A 20,037-nucleotide genomic window follows, 5' to 3' on the forward strand; every position below is an offset into this window, starting at 1 on the left:
TATTTTGTTAAATATTTAGGTATGTTTAGCATAAAAGAGCAGTTCCAGAAATGGTAGCTCATTTTTACCTCAAACTTCTTTTCATGGCACTGCTGAGTGGCCAAGATAAAAAAATGATGCTTACTAGGTGGCAGAGCAGAACTGTCACCTACAAAAAGTCCATTACAGGGCAACAACCTCCATGCATAGACCAAGCTCCTGATCATGTATTAGTACACATCTAATATCTTTTTTTTTTTTTTTTTTTTGCTTTGTGGCATATGGAAGTTCCCAGGCTAGGGGTCAGATTGGAGCAGCAGCTGCCAGCTCACACCACAGTCGCAGCAACACAGGATCCAAGCCACTTCTGCAACCTACACCACAGTTCACAGCACCACTGGATCCTTAACCCGCTGAGCGAGGCCAGGGATTGAACCTGCACCTTCGTGGATACTAGTCCGGTTCGTTTCCACTAAGCCACAATAGGAACTCCAGTATATATGTAATATCTTAATCCTAAATCTGGACTGGGATATGAGATGATATGAAAATAGTCCCAAATCACTAAGACAGAATGAGACACAATTGTTCATAAACAGAATAATAGGGCTGTGCAGAGAAAAATGTCAGGGACTTTTCTATATTCTGTGACAAACTGTAAATGCATCTACAGAAAAGATTATTTTTGACCCTTATAAAATGATATTTGGAAGTTGTCATTTGATTTGCAACTTTGAAAACATTGTTTTTAAAGCCTGCTCTTTATCTTGTGAGGTTGTTAATATTTAAGGCCAGGCTTATTACCATGTTTTCCGGCCTAAGAATATCTCGGTCCCCCCCTTTCTCTTGTGGCCCATTTTTCCCCACTGATTTCCATTTCCACTGACTTACAGTAAACCAATTTTAGGATTTCTATGGTCTTTTATTACCTGTTTACTTTATGTTGATGTGCACGTTTTATGCCCATTTCAATAACTGGAAGAAATTTTTTCCAGCATCTATGATCAAATATGATAAATCTAAGAGATGTGCATATTGTAATAGGAAACAAAGGCAGAAGACCCAGGAATCAAATGACAGCAAACATTTCCTACACTTACCTTAAGAGGCATCTTTGCATGTTCATTTAATAATGGGACGTCAAACACTAATCTTCTGAGCAAGTGCTGCATCATGGAAGGTCTCAATTGGCTGGTGGAACAAAGCTAATTTTAATAATGAACATCTGACCGTGTTTAAGTAGATAATTCATTAGACTAGGTTACACAGGCCAAGGCCTTGGGCCTCCATCTCTCTCCAGATGATGTTCATTTTAGGGGTTCCTAGTCCAAAGATTAACCCACAGTTACATCATTTTATAAAAGGTTACATTTCCAACCCCTCTCTAGCCCTGTGATCTGAAGACTGATCCTTATTTGTTGCAGGAGATGCTCCTTTCTGTCCCACCCCTTTTCACTACTCACAACTGTAGACCTCACTATTTCTGTTCATTTAGTAAACATGTCTTCCCCTCACTCCACTAGAGGGTCTCCAGGGACTAGATTAGAAGCAGAAAGAAAGAAGGGGAACAAGAAGAAGAGAAAAAGACTGAGACAGAAATTCTGCAAGAGGAGGAAGGGAAAAAAAACTAACACATAGTGGACATTTACTGTGTTGGGCAATCCTGGGCTTTACCTCATTTAACATTCACAAAAAAGTCTGTACGATAGATATTTTGATCCCATTTTACAGACTTTTAGGGTCAGGGAACTAAAATCAGAGTATGAACTAATTTCCATTTTTTTCTTTTTTAACTTCCCTCAGTCCCATCTGGCTCCCAAACCTGTACACCCTTTGGACGGTGAGTAAAAAACCTTCCTTCACCAACATACTGGAAGGCCTCAAGGTTTTACCTCCAACAACTCCTGTCAATTAGAAGGAAACCATTACCCTAGCTAGGGGCCTGAGAAACTGTCACTTTCACCATCAGAACTTCACAAGGAGGAGATAGGTTTCTGGTTTTCAGAGTAAGACCTTCAAACACAATTATCTCTAGGAAGCAGAATTCCAGGCTGGAGGAAATAATCAGTCTTCATGACTGCCACACATTGATAATACTCTAATATTGTTTTAATATACTATTTTAATAAGTCTCTTCTTTTTCTTTTCTCTTCTGGAAGAGGGGTTAAAAACTATCATCCATCAAAAGGGGAGAATCTATTAACTCACACTAACATGTCCAGGGTCTTCTTACACAGTCACCTCACCCGCCAACATCCAGAACAACATCATCGGTCCAACCCTATATCCAATGGCTAGATAGCCAGAGAGAGCCTTAGGGGAACACTCCTGAACTGGACCAGGAGCAAGGGTGCTCTGGTAATACTCACGCAACAATCCATAAAATGAACTAATTTTTTCTTTGACCCAGAAATGGTTACCAGCATTCAAAACTCTCATGAACCACAGAGTGAGTCAATTCTCTTTCTTAAAGAAGAAGAAACTTGGTAGATACCTCATCGCCCACTCACCCGCAAATGGAGAGTAAACACACTTCTATGGAATCCCGCTGAGCTTTGGTAAGTGAGCAGCCCTTAGAAAGTCTGTACACAGTGTGAAGGAGCGAGTCAATGAGGGAGGCATGGTGCTCAGTGCCCGCAAAAAGGGGAGCACACCTCGTTAATAGAGGCAGCACGGCTGTGCACAGGTACCGATTGAGGGCGAGGGCCATGTCTGTAGCACTCAAAGCGGCCTAAAAATGAATCAGAGAGGAGACAGTCATTTGCGTTGAGCAGGAGACAACTTTCAAAGGGATCCACATGTTGGAGGTCCCACTGTGGCGCAGTGGGTTAAGAATCCAACCGCAGTGGCTCAGGTTGCTGCAGAGGCACAGGTTCGATCCCCAGCCCAGTGCAGTAGGTTAAAGGATCCTGCATTGCTGCACTAGTGGTATAGGTCATAGGTGCAGCTCAGATTCAATCCCTGGGCCAGGGGACTTCCATATGCTATGGCTGTGGCCATAAAGAAAATAAAAAGGATCCATGTTTTGACATACAATTTCACTATCTAGAAAATGACACAAATATATGACATGGAAATGTATTCCTCTGTTACAGCTTTAACTGTGGTTTCATATGCTTTGTCACCACGAAAAACAATAAAAAAATCTTCAATTGCTCACAACAGATAAAAATGAATGAAGTAACAGCTATCTCTTCTAAGAGCCAAGAGGTTCATATTCTGCAAAAAATATCAAGCATAGGATGGATGAAAGATGAAGTCACTAATGACATCAAATAATGTGAGTGCTTCCCTTTCTAGCAGAGGTGAGAAAAAGGAGGTTATTCTAATATTAGATCTCAAATTCATAAATTCCTTCTAAATTCTATCTACTAATATGATTTGTATTTTTGTTCATGTCCATCAGCATCAACAGTCAAAGGCTGACTACCTTTACCAGATTATAAACTGGACTACTGAGGTTCAGAATGCCACATGAAAACAACTAAAAAAACAAACAAAAAAACCCAAAAAAATGTAGTTTCACTTTTACGATTCTTTTCTCATAAATGAGGGACCAAGTGCCAACCCAAGATCTGATTTCCTCTGATATCAAAAAGACTCATTTAGTTGAAAAATAAAAGGAGGTATTATTATAGCTACTATAACATTTACAGCTTTGGCTTATTTTATAATGTTTCAAATGGTAGAACATTTATACCAATAATGGCAGATTCTCCATAGACGCCCCTGGATTCACAGGACAGATGTGAAACTGTATGTACATTAACAAATGAAGACACCAGGCTGACACTGTAATTAGCATGACTTAACAATGTCTATTAAACCTTCTTAATATTTTAATTGCTTTTATTGAGATGCATAATTGTTCATGTAAATTTAGAAGTGAATAGGAGCCATTGTGAACTCACGAATCAGGACTACATAAACTACATAAACTTATCATCTTCCATTGCATCTCACCTTACTCTTTTTTTTTTGGCCGCACCCATGGCACATGAATGTTACCAAGCCAGGAATCAAACCCAGACTGCAGCTGTGACCTATATTACAGCAGTAGCAATGCCAGATTCTTACTTATCCCAATGTGCTGGGCTGAGGATTAAACCCATGCTGCTGCAGAGACAAATCTAGATTCTTAACTTGCTGTGCTACTGTGGGAACTCCAGAATTCTTATCTTACTCTCAAGGTTGTCCATTTTCTCCACTATTCAGTGAATTCCTTGAGTTTTTAGTCTATTTTCTGTTTACCCTCTGCTTGCCTATAAATATAAGAGCACTCAATAAATATTTGGTGACAATAAATGAATGAATGAGATCAATTAAAGAATATCAAAAGGCAATGATTAAAGTGTGAAAAGTCATGGAAGTTAATTGCTCAAATTATTACCGTATCTAAAGAAGCAGCAGCCCGGAGATCTGGCAGAAAGCCAACCTCAAGAAGATGGAGGAGGAAATCTTGAACCTCAATTCCATAGACCCTGTCAAGGAACAAAACCATGGCTGCCTTGTGATCTGGGCAAAACCCCGCAGACATGTCAGGCTCCACCACATTGCCATCTACAAGAGAGAAGGTAACAGGTTGTTGTTAATGGCTGTGCCATTTAGAACATAGATGACAAATGGTTAGTCTCCAACCTTCTTATGTTTTAAATAAAGTCATCAGCTGCAGGGCTTTCTGTTCTTCTATTCCCACAAGCAAGTGCTAGGAACTGGCTGAGGAAATACGGCAGTGCAATGTAAATCCAAGGTTATTTGAGCATGCATTTGTTTGCTTTTGGTTGCTCCCAAGGCATGTGGAAGTTTTCAGGCCATGGACTGATGCCAAGCCACAGCAGTGATAATGCTGGATTCTTAACGCACTAAGACACCAGAAAACTCCTAGGCATCCACTTGCTAACTACAAATGATTAGAATATAGTATATGACTAGAATATAGCATTAAGACAGCTACTGAGAAAGAAACAAAAAGGCATCCAAAATCCAAACTGTAAAACTAGGAAAGGCAAGGTTTGCACTCTTTTCAACATGAGAGCCTCCTTCAACATAGTTTTGGAAGTCCTAGCCACGGCAATCAGAGAAGTAAGAGAAATAAAAGGAATCCAAATTGGAAAGGAAGAAGTAAAACTATCACTATTTGCAGATGACATGATACTATACATAGAGAATCCTAAAGACTCTATCAGAAAACAGAGCTCATCCATGAATTTGGCAAAGTCACAGAATGCAAAATTAATACAGAGAAATTACCTGCATTTCATACTAATAATGAAAGATCAGAAAGAGAAATTAGGGAAATAATCCCACTTACCATCACATCAAAAAGAATAAAATACTTAGGAATAAACCTACCTAAAGAGACAAAAGACCTGTACTCTGAAAATTATAAGATGCTGATGAAAGAAATCAAAGATGACACAGATGGAAAGATACACCATGCTCTTGGATTGGAAGAGTCAATACTATCAAAATGACTATACTACTCAAGGCAATCTATAGATTCAATGCAATCCCTATCAAATTACCAAAGACATTTTTCACAGAACTTGAACAAAGTATTTTAAAATTTGTTTGGAAGCACAAAAGACCCAGAATAGCGAAAGACATCCTGAAAAAGAAAAATGGAGCTGGGGGAATCAGGCTCCTGGACATCAGACTATATTACAAAGCAACAGTCATCAAAACCATATGGTCATGGCACAAAGACAGACATATAGATCAGTGGAACAGGACAGAAAGCCTAGAATTAAACCCATACACCTACGGTTAACTAATCTATGATAAAGAAGGCAAGAATAAACAATGGAGAAAAGACAGCCCATTCAATAAGTGGTGCTGGGAAAACTGAACAGCCATATGTAAAAGAATGAAATCAGTACACTTCTTAACACCATACACAAAAATAAACTCAAAGTGGATTAAAGACCTAGATATAAGATCAGATACTATAAAACTCCTAGAGGAAAACATAGGCCAAACACTCTCTGACATAAATGAGAGCAACATCTTCTCAGATCCACCTCTTAGAGTAATGACAATAAAAGCCAAAATAAACAAATGGGACTTAATTAAACTTGAAAGTTTCTGCACAGCAAAGGAACCCGAAACAAAATGAAAAGAAAACCCACAGAATGGGAGAAAATATTTGCAAATGAATCAAATGACAAGGGATTAATCTCCAAAATTTATAAACACCTTCTGCAGCTCCATACAAAAAAAAAACGAACAACCCTATCAAAAAAATGGGCAGAAGATCTAAACAGACAATTCTTCAAAGACATACAGATGGCCAAAAAACACCTGAAAACATGTCCAACATCACTAATTATTAGAGAAATGCAAATCAAAACCACTATGAGGTACCATCTTACACTGGCCAGAATGGCCATCATAAAAAAGTCTACAAACAATAAGTGCTAGAAAGGGTGTGGAGAAAGAGGAACTCTATTACACTGTTGGTGGGAATGTGAATTGGTACAACCACTTTGGAAAATTGGAGGTTCCTCAGAAAACTAAAAACAGAATTCCCATTTGATCTAGAAATCCCACTCCTGGGCATCTATTCAGAGAAAACCATGACTTGAAAAGACACATATACTCCAATGTTCTTGCAGCATTATATACAATAGCCAAGACATGGAAACAACCTAAATGTCTGTTGATAGAGGAGTGGATAAAGAAGACGTGGTACATATACACAATGGAATATTAATCAGCCACTAAAAGGAAAGAAATAATGGCATTTGCAGCACATGGATAGACCTAGAAATTATCATGCTAAGTGAAGTCAGTCAGACAATGAGACACCAAGATCAAATGCTATCGCTTACATGAGGAATCTAAAAAAAGGACACAATGAACTTCTTTGCAGAACAGATACTGACTCACAGACTTTGAAAAACTTATGGTTTCCAAATGAGACAGGTTGTAGGGTAGGGGGATGCACTGAGGTTTTGGGATGGAAATGGCTGTAAAATTTGTTTGTGATTATTGTTGTACATCTACAAATGTAATAAAATTCACTGAGTAATTTAAAAAAGAAGACTGCATTCAGATCCTAGACAAATTGAATTAATTAATCACTGAAAGACATCTAATCATTTTATATATTAAAAAACCCAAAATAAGCGCCTCTTGAAAACATTAATAAAATTCACATACCTTATGTGGTAATCATGGTACATTTACATATTTATGGCTTAGACAATTACGAAGTGATGAATAAACTCTTTGAACTACTTTAACTTTCAAATGATAATGTTTCATTAGTCATAATACCATTTATCAACATTGAAAGCATATGTGAGAGTCATATTATTTTTTCTATCAACTGTCAATGCTTGATATCTAGATAGATGAGTAAATTCCTTAGTTTAACTCCATAGAGTCACAGAGGGCATAAATGATATGAAGAATTAGGGAATTATGTGCCAATTGAAAATAACAGAGGAATTCCCTGATGGCTCTGTGATTTAAGGATCTGGCATTGTCACTGTTGTGGCTGAGGTTCCATACCTGGCCCAGGAACTTTTGTGTGCCATGGGCATGGCCAAAAAAAAAAAAAAAAATACTGGAGAACAGACTTGTTTTCTGTTTGACCATGTGATAATTATGCCAAATTGCTGCTGATAAGATGCTGTGAGAGTCTACAAATAATATCACAGACTGTTTAATACTGAGGCAATGTTGAAGGAAAAATGACCCAGGGAAAGATGATATATGACCATACCCATCCTGAAAGAGTAGTCAAAATACTTTAATTTTCATTCATAGTCCATAAATGAATTTGATATTTGAATCATGAAAATGAACAAATAACAATGTCTTAAAGGAACTTAGATTAAAGACTAATACCAAATTACTTCCATTCCTTGTAATTATAATAGTAACTAATACACTTAATACCTTCTATCCTATAATTACAATAAGAACAATAACTCTTGCCATTTGTACTACTGTCAGGCATGGTGCTAGGAATGTTTCAGATACAATACTATATAATTTCACAAGCAAACTCTGAAGATGGTATTATTATCTTCCCTTCAAACAAGACCTTTAGGGAAGTTAAATAACTTGTCCAAGGTTGTATGTCCAGTCATTGGCAAAGTTAGATTTAAACTAAGTAAAACTGGATTTAAAAATCCAATCCAAGCTAATTTAACCCTTAGGTTAAATCATCATGATCTAATTTTTATTTAAAAATCAAAAGACACATGCACCCACATGTTCACTGCAGCTCTATTCACAATAGCCAGGACATGGAAACAACCCAAATGTCCATTGCCAGATGATTGGATTAGGAATATGTTATGTATATACACAATGGAATATTACTCAGCCATAAAAAGAATAAAATAATGCCATTTGCAGCAACATGGATGGAACTAGAGACTCTCATCCTGAGTGAAGTCAGAAAGAGAAAGATAAAAACCATATGACATCACTTATATCTGGAATCTAATATATGGCACAGATGAGCCTTTCCACAGAAAAGAAACTCATGGACTTGGAGAATAGACTTGTGGTAGCCAAGAGGGAGGGGGAGGGAGTAGGCTGGATTGGTAGCTTGGGGTTGATAGATGAGGATTATGGCCTTTGGAATGGATAAGCAATGAGATCCTGCTGTGTAGCACTGGGAACTTTGTCTAGTCACTTATGATGGAGCATGACAATGGGAGAAAAAAGAATCTATACATGTATGTGTAACTGGGTCACCATGCTGTACAGTAGAAAATTGACAGAACACTGTAAAGCAGCTATAGTGAAAAAAATAAAAATCATTATATAAAATGTAAAAAAAAATTAATAAGAAATTCCAGTTCTGTTCTAAAAAAATCTTATTCTATGTAAATTGGTACAACCACTGTGGAAAACAGCATGGAGGTTCCTCAGAAAACTAAATGTAGAACTACTACATGATCCAGTAATCCCAATTCTGAGCATATATCTGAACAAAACTATAATTCAGAAAGATACATGTGCCCCTATTTTCACTGCAGCACTTTTCACAATTGCTAAGACATAGAAACAAGCTAAATGTTCACTGACAGATGAATGGATTAAGAGGTGATACATACATACAAAAAATACTACTGAGCCATAAAAAAGAATGAATTAATGCCATTTGTAGCAACATGGAAGCAACTAGAGAGTCTCAAACTAAGTGAAATAAGTCAGAAAGAAAAAGACAAATACCATATATAAAACACTTATATGTAGACTCCAACATACGGCACAAATGAACCTATCTACAAAACAGAAACAGACCCACAGACAAGGAGAATAGACTTGTGGTTGCCAAGAGGGAGATGGAAGGGAGTGGGATGGATGGGGGTTTTGGCGTTAGTAGATGCAAACTATTACATTTAGAAGGGATAAGCAATGAAGACCTACTGTATAGCACAGGGAACTATATCCAGTCTCCAGACCACAATGGAAGATAATACAAGAAAAAGAATGTATATGTATGTACGATTGGGTCATACGTGTGTGAGTGTGTGCACACGTGTGTGCATGTATGTGTGTGTACACGACTGGGCTGCTTTGCTGTACACCAGAAATTGGCACATTGTAAATCAACTATAATAAGAAAATCGGAGTTCCCGTCGTGGCGCAGTGGTTAACGAATCCGACTAGGAACCATGAGGTTGTGGGTTCAGTCCCCGCCCTTGCTCAGTAGGTTAACGATCTGGCGTTGCCATGAGCTGTGGTGTAGGTTGCAGACGCGGCTCGGATCCTGAGTTGCTGTGGCTCTGGCGTAGGCCGGTGGCTACAGCTCCGATTCAACCCCTAGCCTGGGAACCTCCATATGCCGCGGGAGCGGCCCAAGAAATAGCAACAACAACAACAACAATAACAACAAAAAGAAAAAAAGAAAAAAAAATAAGAAAATCATGGGTAATTTATAGTTACAGGATTCTATTATTCTAACCAAAGCTGTACTGAAGGAAATGATAAGTAACTCATTGATCCTAAAATAAGATTTCTTTTTTAAAGACTCATTCGGGTGGACATTCACTCTAAGGAATGCTGCAACTACATCTGCCTGGGAACTGAGACCCATTGATTGGCTACAGCTGCTGCTTTATTTTCACCATCTCCTCCCACACACTGGGACTGGCCTCCTTGCAGACTCCTGGAGACTAGACTGGAAAGAGCAGGGCCAGCTGCAGTGGCTTTACTCTGATGTTCCTGTGTTATTCATCCACCTAGAATCACTGTCTCAGACAGCCTGTCCAAGCCTGTCCAGGCCAAGAGCTGCAGGAAGAGAACATCTATTTCTGAGATTAGGTCTTTGCTGCTTAAGTTTTCTAAACACGTCCTTCTTTCTTTTTCTCCTCTTGAATTAAATTTTATTGGCATCTAGATGACTTACAAAGTTGTGTTAGTTTCCAGTGTACAGCAACATGAACCAGTTATACATATACACATATCCACTCCTTTTCAGATTCTTCTCCCATATAGGTCACTGCAGAGCATTGAACAGCTTTCCCTGTGCTACACAGTAGGTTCCTATTCTTCATTCCTCCCAGATTTAGTAGTGTGTATATACATCAGTCCCAACCTCGCATCTTATCCCTCCTCTAGTTCTAGGATAAGTCTAATAAAAGTGTTTAAATTTTCATAATCCCATATTTTGTTCACCATGCTTTTTTGTGTCTAAAGATACAATGTGACATGTTAAATTTTATGGAATAAAAAAGAAAAATGTGTATTTCTAAAAGAAAGACCTTAGCTAACACTGAGGGTGGGGGTACTAATACTTAGAGACAAACTTCACATATTAAATATAGAACATATAATAGCAATTATCACTGATAACATGATGCTTAAAGGAACAATGGATTTGTCACTGAAACATATGAAGAAATACTGATGGTCTGAGTTTTTAAGCTTATTTAAATGCATACCACAGCAAAATAAAAACATACAGGTTTCTGTCTATATTCTCCATAAAAATAAAAGAGGTTAAAAGAAATGCAGCAATTTGGAAGTTCTCACTGTGGCACAGTGGCTTAAGGATCCGGCATTGCCACAGCTGTGGCTTGGATTCAATCCCTAGCCTGGAAACTTTTGTATGCTGCAGGTGCTCCCAAAAAAGAGAAATGCAGCAATTTAACAATGACCAATAAGGCTGTGTTTTAAAAACTCATTTTCATTGCAACTGTGATAGTTCACACACACACACACACACACACACAAATCCTTTAAGACTCAAGGTAGGCATTATACTGCATATTCACAGCAAAGACCAAAAGGTCATAATGTTATTGAGGCAGAATATTAACTCAGGTAGTCAGTGTAGGAACATGGGCTTTGATGCATTCTTTGATATGGCTATTGATTAACACTTATGGTTTAAGGGCTCCAGAGACTAATTCCCCACAGGCCTTGTTTTATTATAGAAAGAGTAACTCCCCACAGGCATTGCTTACTATAGAAAATGTGCCTTCCCCCACATAGACCATAATCTGTAACCCACTCCTCAACTGATAGAAAAGGAATGAGAGGAATGGTGACCTAGTCCAAGGGAAGAGAAAAACAAAGAAGTCATCAAACTTATGGAGACATTTCCACCCCTAAAACCCCTATTGGACAAAGACTGATAGAGGTAATTGGGCAAGGCCAATGGGAGAAAAACCACACCTTTCTGGACCCCACATTGGTACCCACCCCATCTTTAAGGAATAAAAACCCCTACAGGACAATAGAGAAAGGGGGCTCTTCTCCCCCGTTGCAACAGCCCTGGGAGCTATTTGCTTTCCTTTAATAAAGACTTTGCTTGCTTGCTGCCTGTGTGTTCACGGAGTTCATTCTTTGACTGCCGTGAACAATAACCTGGATTCCAGTAACATCTTTCCGGTATCATTATTACAATATCACTAAGCAGAACAGGAAAAAAACTCACTTGTAAAATCTTAAAGGCAGATAATCAGAGGAAAATTAGTTATATTGAGACTTTGGGGGCAATTCTGAAAGGGGACATCTGGATATTCTTATATTTTTGGTTTTGATCCTTTGTTATTACGAAGTTTAACCATAAAATCTTGTTCTTTATTTCCTAATCTGTGTGTCACTGGTATCATTATCTTTTTCCTGAGAGTGTCAGTTTTGTGGGTCAAAATGGTAGGAGAATGACAAAATATTTTAGTTATATAAAGGAACATCAGTTAAAAGAGTGGTGAAAATAAGGTAAATGAGGAGAGTTTGTTTCTATATAAGAAAATGATAAACTGCCTAAAGTGGGGACAAAAAAAAGCTACAGGACAATTTTTAAAGTCCAGCTTTCCCTAAAATTAGAACGAGTGTTCAGTGAGGATGGTTATATCACCAGAGGATGTGGGTGTGTAAGGTGAGCACACATGACGCTTCACTTTCTAAGGAGCCTAAGGCTGGCAAGTAGGGTAGCCCGTCCTCAGTTAAGTAGAGGTCCCCTCATTCTAGACTTGAAGTATTTACAGCTAATCTTCTCTGGGGCATAAATTAATGAAAGAAAAGGGTCACCAACTCACACCACTGCTCTTCAACATAGTTTTGGAAGTCCTAGCCACAGCAATTAGACAAACCAAAGAAATAAAAGGCATCCATATAGGAAGAGAAGAGATCAAACTGTCACTGTATGCAGATGACATGATACTATACAGAGAAAACCCTAAGGACTCAACCCCAAAACTCCTTGAACTGATTAATAAATTCAGCAAAGTAGCAGGATATAAGATTAACATTCAGAAGTCAGTTGCATTTCTGTATACCAGCAATGAAACATTAGAAAAGGAATACAAAAATACGATACCCTTTAAAATTGTACCTCACAAAATCAAATACCTCGGAATACACCTGACCAAGGAGGTAAAGGACCTATATGCCGAGAACTATAAAACTTTAATCAAAGAAATCAAAGAAGATGTAAAGAACTGGAAAGATATTCCATGTTCCTGGATTGGGAAAATCAATATTGTAAAAATGGCCATACTGCCCAAAGCAATCTACAGATTCAATGCAATCCCTATCAAATTACCCAGGACATTTTTCACAGAACTAGAACAAACAATCCAAACATTTATATGGAACCACAAAAGACCCAGAATCGCCAAAGCAATCCTGAGAAACAAAAACCAAGCAGGAGGCATCACTCTCCCAGACTTCAAGAAATACTACAAAGCCACAGTCATCAAAACAGTGTGGGACTGGTATCAAAACAGACAGACAGACCAATCAGAACAGAATAGAGAATCCGGAAATAAACCCTGACACCTATGGTCAATTCATCTTTGACAAGGGAGGCAAGAACATCAAATGGGAAAAAGAAAGTCTATTCAGCAAGCATTGCTGGGAAACCTGGACAGCTGCATGCAAAGCAATGAAACTAGAACACACCCTCACACCATGCACAAAAGTACACTCCAAATGGCTGAAAGACTTAAATATACGACAGGACACCATCCAACTCCTAGAAGAAAACATAGGCAAAACACTCTCGGACATCAACATCATGAATATTTTCTCAGGTCAGTCTCCCAAAGCAATCGAAATTAGAGCAAAAATAAACCCATGGGGCCTCATCAAACTGAAAAGCTTTTGCACAGCAAAGGAAACCCAAAAGAAAACAAAAAGACAACTTACAGAATGGGAGAAAATAGTTTCAAATGATGCAACTGACAAGGGCTTAATCTCTAGAATATATAAACAACTTATACAACTCAAGAGCAAAAAAAACCAATCAATCAATGGAAACATGGGCAAAAGACCTGAATAGACATTTCTCCAAAGAAGATATACAGATGGCCAACAAACACATGAAAAAATGCTCAACATCACTGATTATAAGAGAAATGCAAATCAAAACTACCATGAGATATCACCTCACACCAGTCAGAATGGCCATCATTAATAAATCCACAAATAGCAAGTGCTGGAGGGGCTGTGGAGAAAAGGGAACCCTCCTGCACTGTTGGTGGGAATGTCAACTGGTACAGCCACTATGGAGAACAGTTTGGAGATACCTTAGAAATCTATACATAGAACTTCCATATGACCCCGCAATCCCACTCTTGGGCATCTATCCGGACAAAACTCTACTTAAAAGAGACACATGCACCCGCATGTTCATTGCAGCACTATTCACAATAGCCAGGACATGGAAACAACCCAAATGTCCATCAACAGATGATTGGATTCAGAAGATGTGGTGTATATACACAATGGAATACTACTCAGCCATAAAAAAGAATGACATAATGCCATTTGCAGCAACATGGATGGAGCTAGAGAATCTCATCCTGAGTGAAATGAGCCTGAAAGACAAGGACAAATACCATATGATATCACTTATAACTGGAATCTAGTATCCAGCACAAATGAACATCTCCTCAGAAAAGAAAATCATGGACTTGGAGAAGAGACTTGTGGCTGCCTGATAGGAGGGGGAGGGAGTGGGAGGGATCGGGAGTTTAGGCTTATCAGACACAACTTAGAATAGATTTACAAGGAGATCCTGCTGAATAGCATTGAGAACTCTGTCTAGATACTCATGTTGCAACAGAAGAAAGGCTGGGGGAAAAATGTAATTGTAATGTATACATGTAAGGATAACCTGACCCCCTTGCTGTACAGTGGGAAAATAAAAAAAAAATATTAAAAAAAAAAGAAAAGGGTCATCACATGCGCTTCCTATCTAATTATGTATTCATTCTAAAAATTAGAAGTTCAGATACAAATAATATATGTAACAACATTCAATAAGCTCTTGGAAACTCAACAAAACTGAAATTGGAAAAAGGGGAAGTAAGTATAATTTGGGATTTAACCTATCTTTTAGACGCCGTAAGTAACTGCTTGATTCTTTATATGGGGGAGAGAGAGAATGAACTATCAACAGGCAATTAGGCCTTGGGTCCAGACCTTTTGCATTTCTGCTGTAGTGCAGCAGCTCAGCTTGGGGGAGAACCCAAGCCCTCCCACTTCCTGCCTTCTCTATCCAGGCCAGGGTGAGAGGAGACTATAAAATCGTCTAGAGACTGATGATTTTATTTTACAAGGTTTTGAGTTAATCTTGAACAAACAAATCACAAGCAGTTTCTAAACTAAAAACGACATGTTGTTAAAGAACCATAAACACTGGGTCAAAATGAGGGAAAAAAATCTTAAAAAAAAAAAAATATCCTCCCTTAGTCTTGAAAAGATCACTTCTTTTAACACATTTGGGATTTTTAAATCTCCAAGTCAAAAGTACTACCATTGTTTTAGAAAAAAAGCATTCTAAAAGAGTGACCATGAAAACTATCAAAAAGAGTGAATTAAGGTCAACTGCCATCAAGAATGACCTAGAGGAATAAGGGATAAAAGAACGCTATAGAGACATCAGATGAGACAGTTGAGGTGCCTAGTTCCTCTTCTCTGGAAACTGCCTGAAATGTCACCTCAACAAGCATTAAAATGTCTTTGGAAACATAGCTATTTAAAAACAATGAACATAGAAAGTATTTTATAAAAAAATGTACTTTGTAGTTCATCTTTTTTTTTTTAAAGACTGTTATGTACTATAAATATGATGCAGGAATAGAACCCTGAGCACTGAAGATATTTTTTAAATACAGCACATCATGCAACGTCCTGCTGAATGACAAAGAATGGAAGTTCACGTTACCTTTGGCTATTGTTGGCATCTGGAAAGCGATGCTGATTACTCCTACCAAATCCCCCAATGGAATTAGGGATCTCAAAATAGACCTGATTCTGATGGCTTCGCCCTTTGCAGCATGAATCAACTACAAGCAGAAAAGTAGAGGAACAAAGAATAACTTTGCGAAATCAATGTTCTAATTTTAGAAATTCTAAGTCTAGAAAGCTGAAGAATGGGAATCCCAAGTCTAAAATAATTTTTTGTAACTTCTATCTATAAAGTCATACCTCTTTCATAACAGAACCACCATATGATTATAACAATTCCACTCCTGGGTATATATTCAAAGAAAACAAAAACACTAATTTTAAAAGATATATGCACTCAATGCTTTTCATAGCAGCATTATTTATAATTGCCTAGATATGGAAGTAAAATAAATGTCCATCAACAGATAAATAAAGATGTGGTACATATATACAATGGAATATTACTCAGCCATAAAAAACAATGAAATTTTACCATTTGCAACAACATGGATGGACCTGGAAGCTATTACCCTTAGTAAAATAAGTCAGACAGAGAAAGACAAATATTGTATGTTATTACTTATATGTGGAATCTAAAAAATAAAGCAAATGAACAAATATATCAAAACAGAAAGAGACCACAGTTACAGAGAACAAACTAGTGGACACCAATGGGGAGAGGGAAGGTGGAGGGGAAAAATGGAGTTAGAGAATGAAGAGAAACAAATGATTATGTATAAAATAAATGAGATCCAGGGATATATTGTACAGCACAGGGAATAGAGTCAATATCTTATAATAACTTTAAATGGAGTTTAACCTGTAACAATTGAGTCACTATGTGGAATACCTGAAACTAACATAATATTGTAAATAAATTATATTTAATTTTTTAATCAAGATTTTTTTAAAAAGTTGAAACGATCTCAGAAATCGCAATTGCAGGCTTACAGACAGATATTTACTTTCTCACACAATTTTCATTGACTTTAGCATACATTGAGTCATATGCTGCAGTTTAGGCCAGCAGGTATATCCATCCATTAGAACGGCTTTTAATCCTCTTTGCGGTATTATTTTACTCTTCTTGCATTATTAAAAATTTTATTTTATGGAAACATAGTTGACTTACAATGTTAATTTCTACTGCAAAGTTTTACAATTATATATATGTATACATATATGTACATATATACATACATACTTTTTCATATTCTTTTTCATTATGGTTTATCACAGGATACTGAATATGTTCCCTATGCCCTGATAAGTCTGTGAATGCTTATTATCCAACATTACATATAAATACTTATCTAGAACATGAGCAATAATACAAAACAAAGGGAAAAATTACTATCATTAGGGCCTGAACATATACTAATATTTATCATTGGTTTAACCTCTTCCTTGTTTTGTGATGAAAATGTAATTGTACAACCATCTATATATCTACCCTAATTTCTCACAAGCATGGGTTTATCATGGGGCGGGGAACAGTGAATGTGGATCCTAACAGTCTTTTAGACTGTCATTGCCTAATGAAATATCTATGAAGATGGTAGATCTGACACAGTCAGAGATTTCAGCCAGACTTTGGAACAGACCGGAGGCTTCTAGAGCCAGAGTGGGTGTCTTTTCCTTCCCCACTGTGACACACAAGCACAGTTTCTGATACCTAGGAGGTCTCCAATTAATGGTTGCTGAAGATGAATACATTTTATAAGTGGCAAGGTTAGTCTTTTAGTAAGTCACTTAGTCATTTTCCCCCTTAATAGAACAAAAATCTTTTTATTAGCATAATTTTTCTCGTGATTCCTTTGACCTTCTACTTTAACAGGAAAAGAATAAATACTGAGAGCATAAAGGTTTTTATCTACAATCACCATCGGCACACAAAGTGTTGATCATCTATTCCCATTTACGATAATGAAAATCTCACTGACAGCAAGTTAAGCTGTTTAAAAGATCAGACTCCCAGTTTTCTAATATCCTATTTTTCCATCCTGTGATTCCTCTCTGTTCCTAACAAAAGATTACATCCAGAAAGCAAGACAGTTTTAACCTATAGGTGTGAAAAAAAAAAGAGACAAAAACAAACAAACAAACATATCCTCCCTAAAATCATAGGTCTGAAGAGGAGGGAGAAAAGTGCTATGTTTTATCAGTCACCCTAGCTTAATGCTCACATCAGGAGGAGTGTGTGCCTCCTCCCTCAGAACTGGCCAGTGTATTTCAAACCCTGCTTTTTACCCATCAACAGGTCATGAAGCTATGTTTATGGGCCATGGCTAGCATTATTAAAGTTAATATAATAAAAACAGTATAGATTAGAATAAAGTAGAAAATATCAGGATGTATTACAGAGTAAACGTTAAGTATTGTTCCATGAACTTCATTTCATTTTGGTCACAAAGTTTAAGAAGACAATAACGAATAGGATCCAAACAGCTCTTTCCTTTCCCCTAACATGCTCCTATACCCCCTTTATTCTCTAAACCAGTGCCCAGGACATCACAGCCCTCTCAAAAGGACTAAATATAGTACAAGGAAATGACTCTTGATCAGAGGGGTGCTTGCTGCATGCAATAAAATAGAAGAGCACATTACCATGGGGAAAAAATATGTTCTTTCCTTCTTAAAGTGTGTGGAGTTATAGAGATATATCTGTAACTGACTATTCTATTAATTCTATTAACTCATACCAAAATCTCATTAGTAATTTTTACAGCCAACAAGACATTTCCAACTAAACCAACATTTGTTCAGCAATTAGGCTGCAGCTATTATTTTTAATGGAGCATGAAGATGATTGGTTTTGGATGCGTTTGTGATCTTGCCAGCTATGGATATCTTAACAGAGATAAGCCAGGATTTTTGTTCTTGGGCCCCAAGGCACTTACATGCATTTCGGGAGCACAGCGCCCTAATAGGTCGATCAAAGCTGCATAGAAGGTCATGATGGCATTCCCCATGTGGATAGTATTATCTTCCTCCCCTTCTGTATCACTTTCATAGATTTTTCATAAGAAACACAAAGAAAAGCAAACAAGGTAATAAAGTAACATTTCAGGTTTATTATTACATATTTCTCAGAGGAAAGGGACCAGTATGGTAATTAATTCTGCCTCTTCAAACAACTTTCATATATATATATATCTGATTTACAGCTTGACATTTCTAAAAGAAAATAAAAATGGGTTAAGGATGTGATTTGAGATTCTATCACCAGGAACATATTTGTGGGAACTTTAACATTAAAATTCGTTCAAAAGGAAAAAAAAAAAGGAGAACTGCTAATGTGGATTGGTTGGATCTGTTCATTTCTACTGACAGGATATTAACAAAACTGATTGATGGAAAGACTTGGGGGAGTTTCCTTTGGGGCTCAGTGGGGCTAAGGACCCAACAGTGTCTGTGAGGATGCCGGTTTGATTCCTGTCCTTGCTCAGTAAGTTAAGGATCTGGCATTGCTGCAAGCTGTGGCACTGGCTGCAGATGCAGCTTGGATCTGGTGTGGCTCTGGTTGTGGCACAGGCCTGCAGTTGCAGCTCTGATTCAACCCCTAGCCCAGGAACTTCCATATGCTGCAAGTGTGGCCTTAAAAAGAAAAAAAGAGAAAAGAAAGACATGGAATGTTTACTTTTATAAACAGTGTAACATTTACAGAAAAGGTGACAGTCTTTTACCTGTCCTTTATGATGACATGTGCAAGGCACCCAGTGCAGTGATTTGCCCAGAGTGCTCTATAAATGTGACTTCATTTATTCACTTCTCTCTTTACTCTGCCCACCCACCCACTCCCAAGTATAAATATCTCATTATTTCATCAAGGAGAGACAATTTAGGACAGCCCTGGAAGATCATGTCTTTTATCCTTGGGTGGCCTCATCTGGATTCAGAAGTCTGCAGAGTGACGGCAAGGCCCATTGACAATATTGTTCCTGGAGCACAAGCCTGTCCCCTAGGCCCTTTGGTGCACAATCTGCTCATGTGGCACTTGGCTAGAGATCTCTTGATATATTTTCTACTACTCAGAGAAACTAAAGGACCCCTAGTTCCTCGATGGCTAACTGATCAGTACGTAACATACGCATGGAGTGCTCCCAGCCTGAAACCCTGGCCTTGGTGTGGATGGTACATTTATGCCTTGTCTGAAAATGGAAGAAACCAGGGTTTGCAGGATGACTTCTTTGCTTGGAAAATTGCCCTCAGTAAGCTTTATGTTATATTTTTACCAATGTTGCCAGCAGTGTGGCTGCGTGCCCCCTTGGCAGGACACTCAACTCTACAGATTAAAAAAATAGGAAGCAGCCTGCCTGGATGAACTTACTTCTGGAAACAAGTATTAACAACAAATTCTATGGGGAAATGTAAGGTAGTCACTGTCTCCCCTATCTGTCACCAAGA

The 20,037-nt window shown here is 37.8% G+C and overlaps 1 protein-coding gene across 2 annotated transcripts in view; it reads right to left on the bottom strand.

Moving 5' to 3' along the window:
* Window positions 1-20,037, bottom strand: part of RYR2 (ryanodine receptor 2) — a 775,249-nt gene that overhangs the window by 195,445 nt on the left and 559,767 nt on the right. For both annotated transcript variants that reach the window (XM_047762364.1, XM_047762363.1), the window contains 5 exons: window positions 18,531-18,636; window positions 15,626-15,746; window positions 4,370-4,539; window positions 2,490-2,710; window positions 1,080-1,170 (listed from right to left, as the gene is read on the bottom strand). In XM_047762364.1, coding sequence (XP_047618320.1) covers window positions 1,080-1,170; window positions 2,490-2,710; window positions 4,370-4,539; window positions 15,626-15,746; window positions 18,531-18,636 — 709 coding nt within the window. The remainder of the gene's footprint in view (window positions 1-1,079; window positions 1,171-2,489; window positions 2,711-4,369; window positions 4,540-15,625; window positions 15,747-18,530; window positions 18,637-20,037) is intronic.

The sequence above is a fragment of the Phacochoerus africanus genome, chromosome 15, assembly GCF_016906955.1.
Source record: "Phacochoerus africanus isolate WHEZ1 chromosome 15, ROS_Pafr_v1, whole genome shotgun sequence".
NCBI classification, from domain to species: domain Eukaryota; kingdom Metazoa; phylum Chordata; class Mammalia; order Artiodactyla; family Suidae; genus Phacochoerus; species Phacochoerus africanus.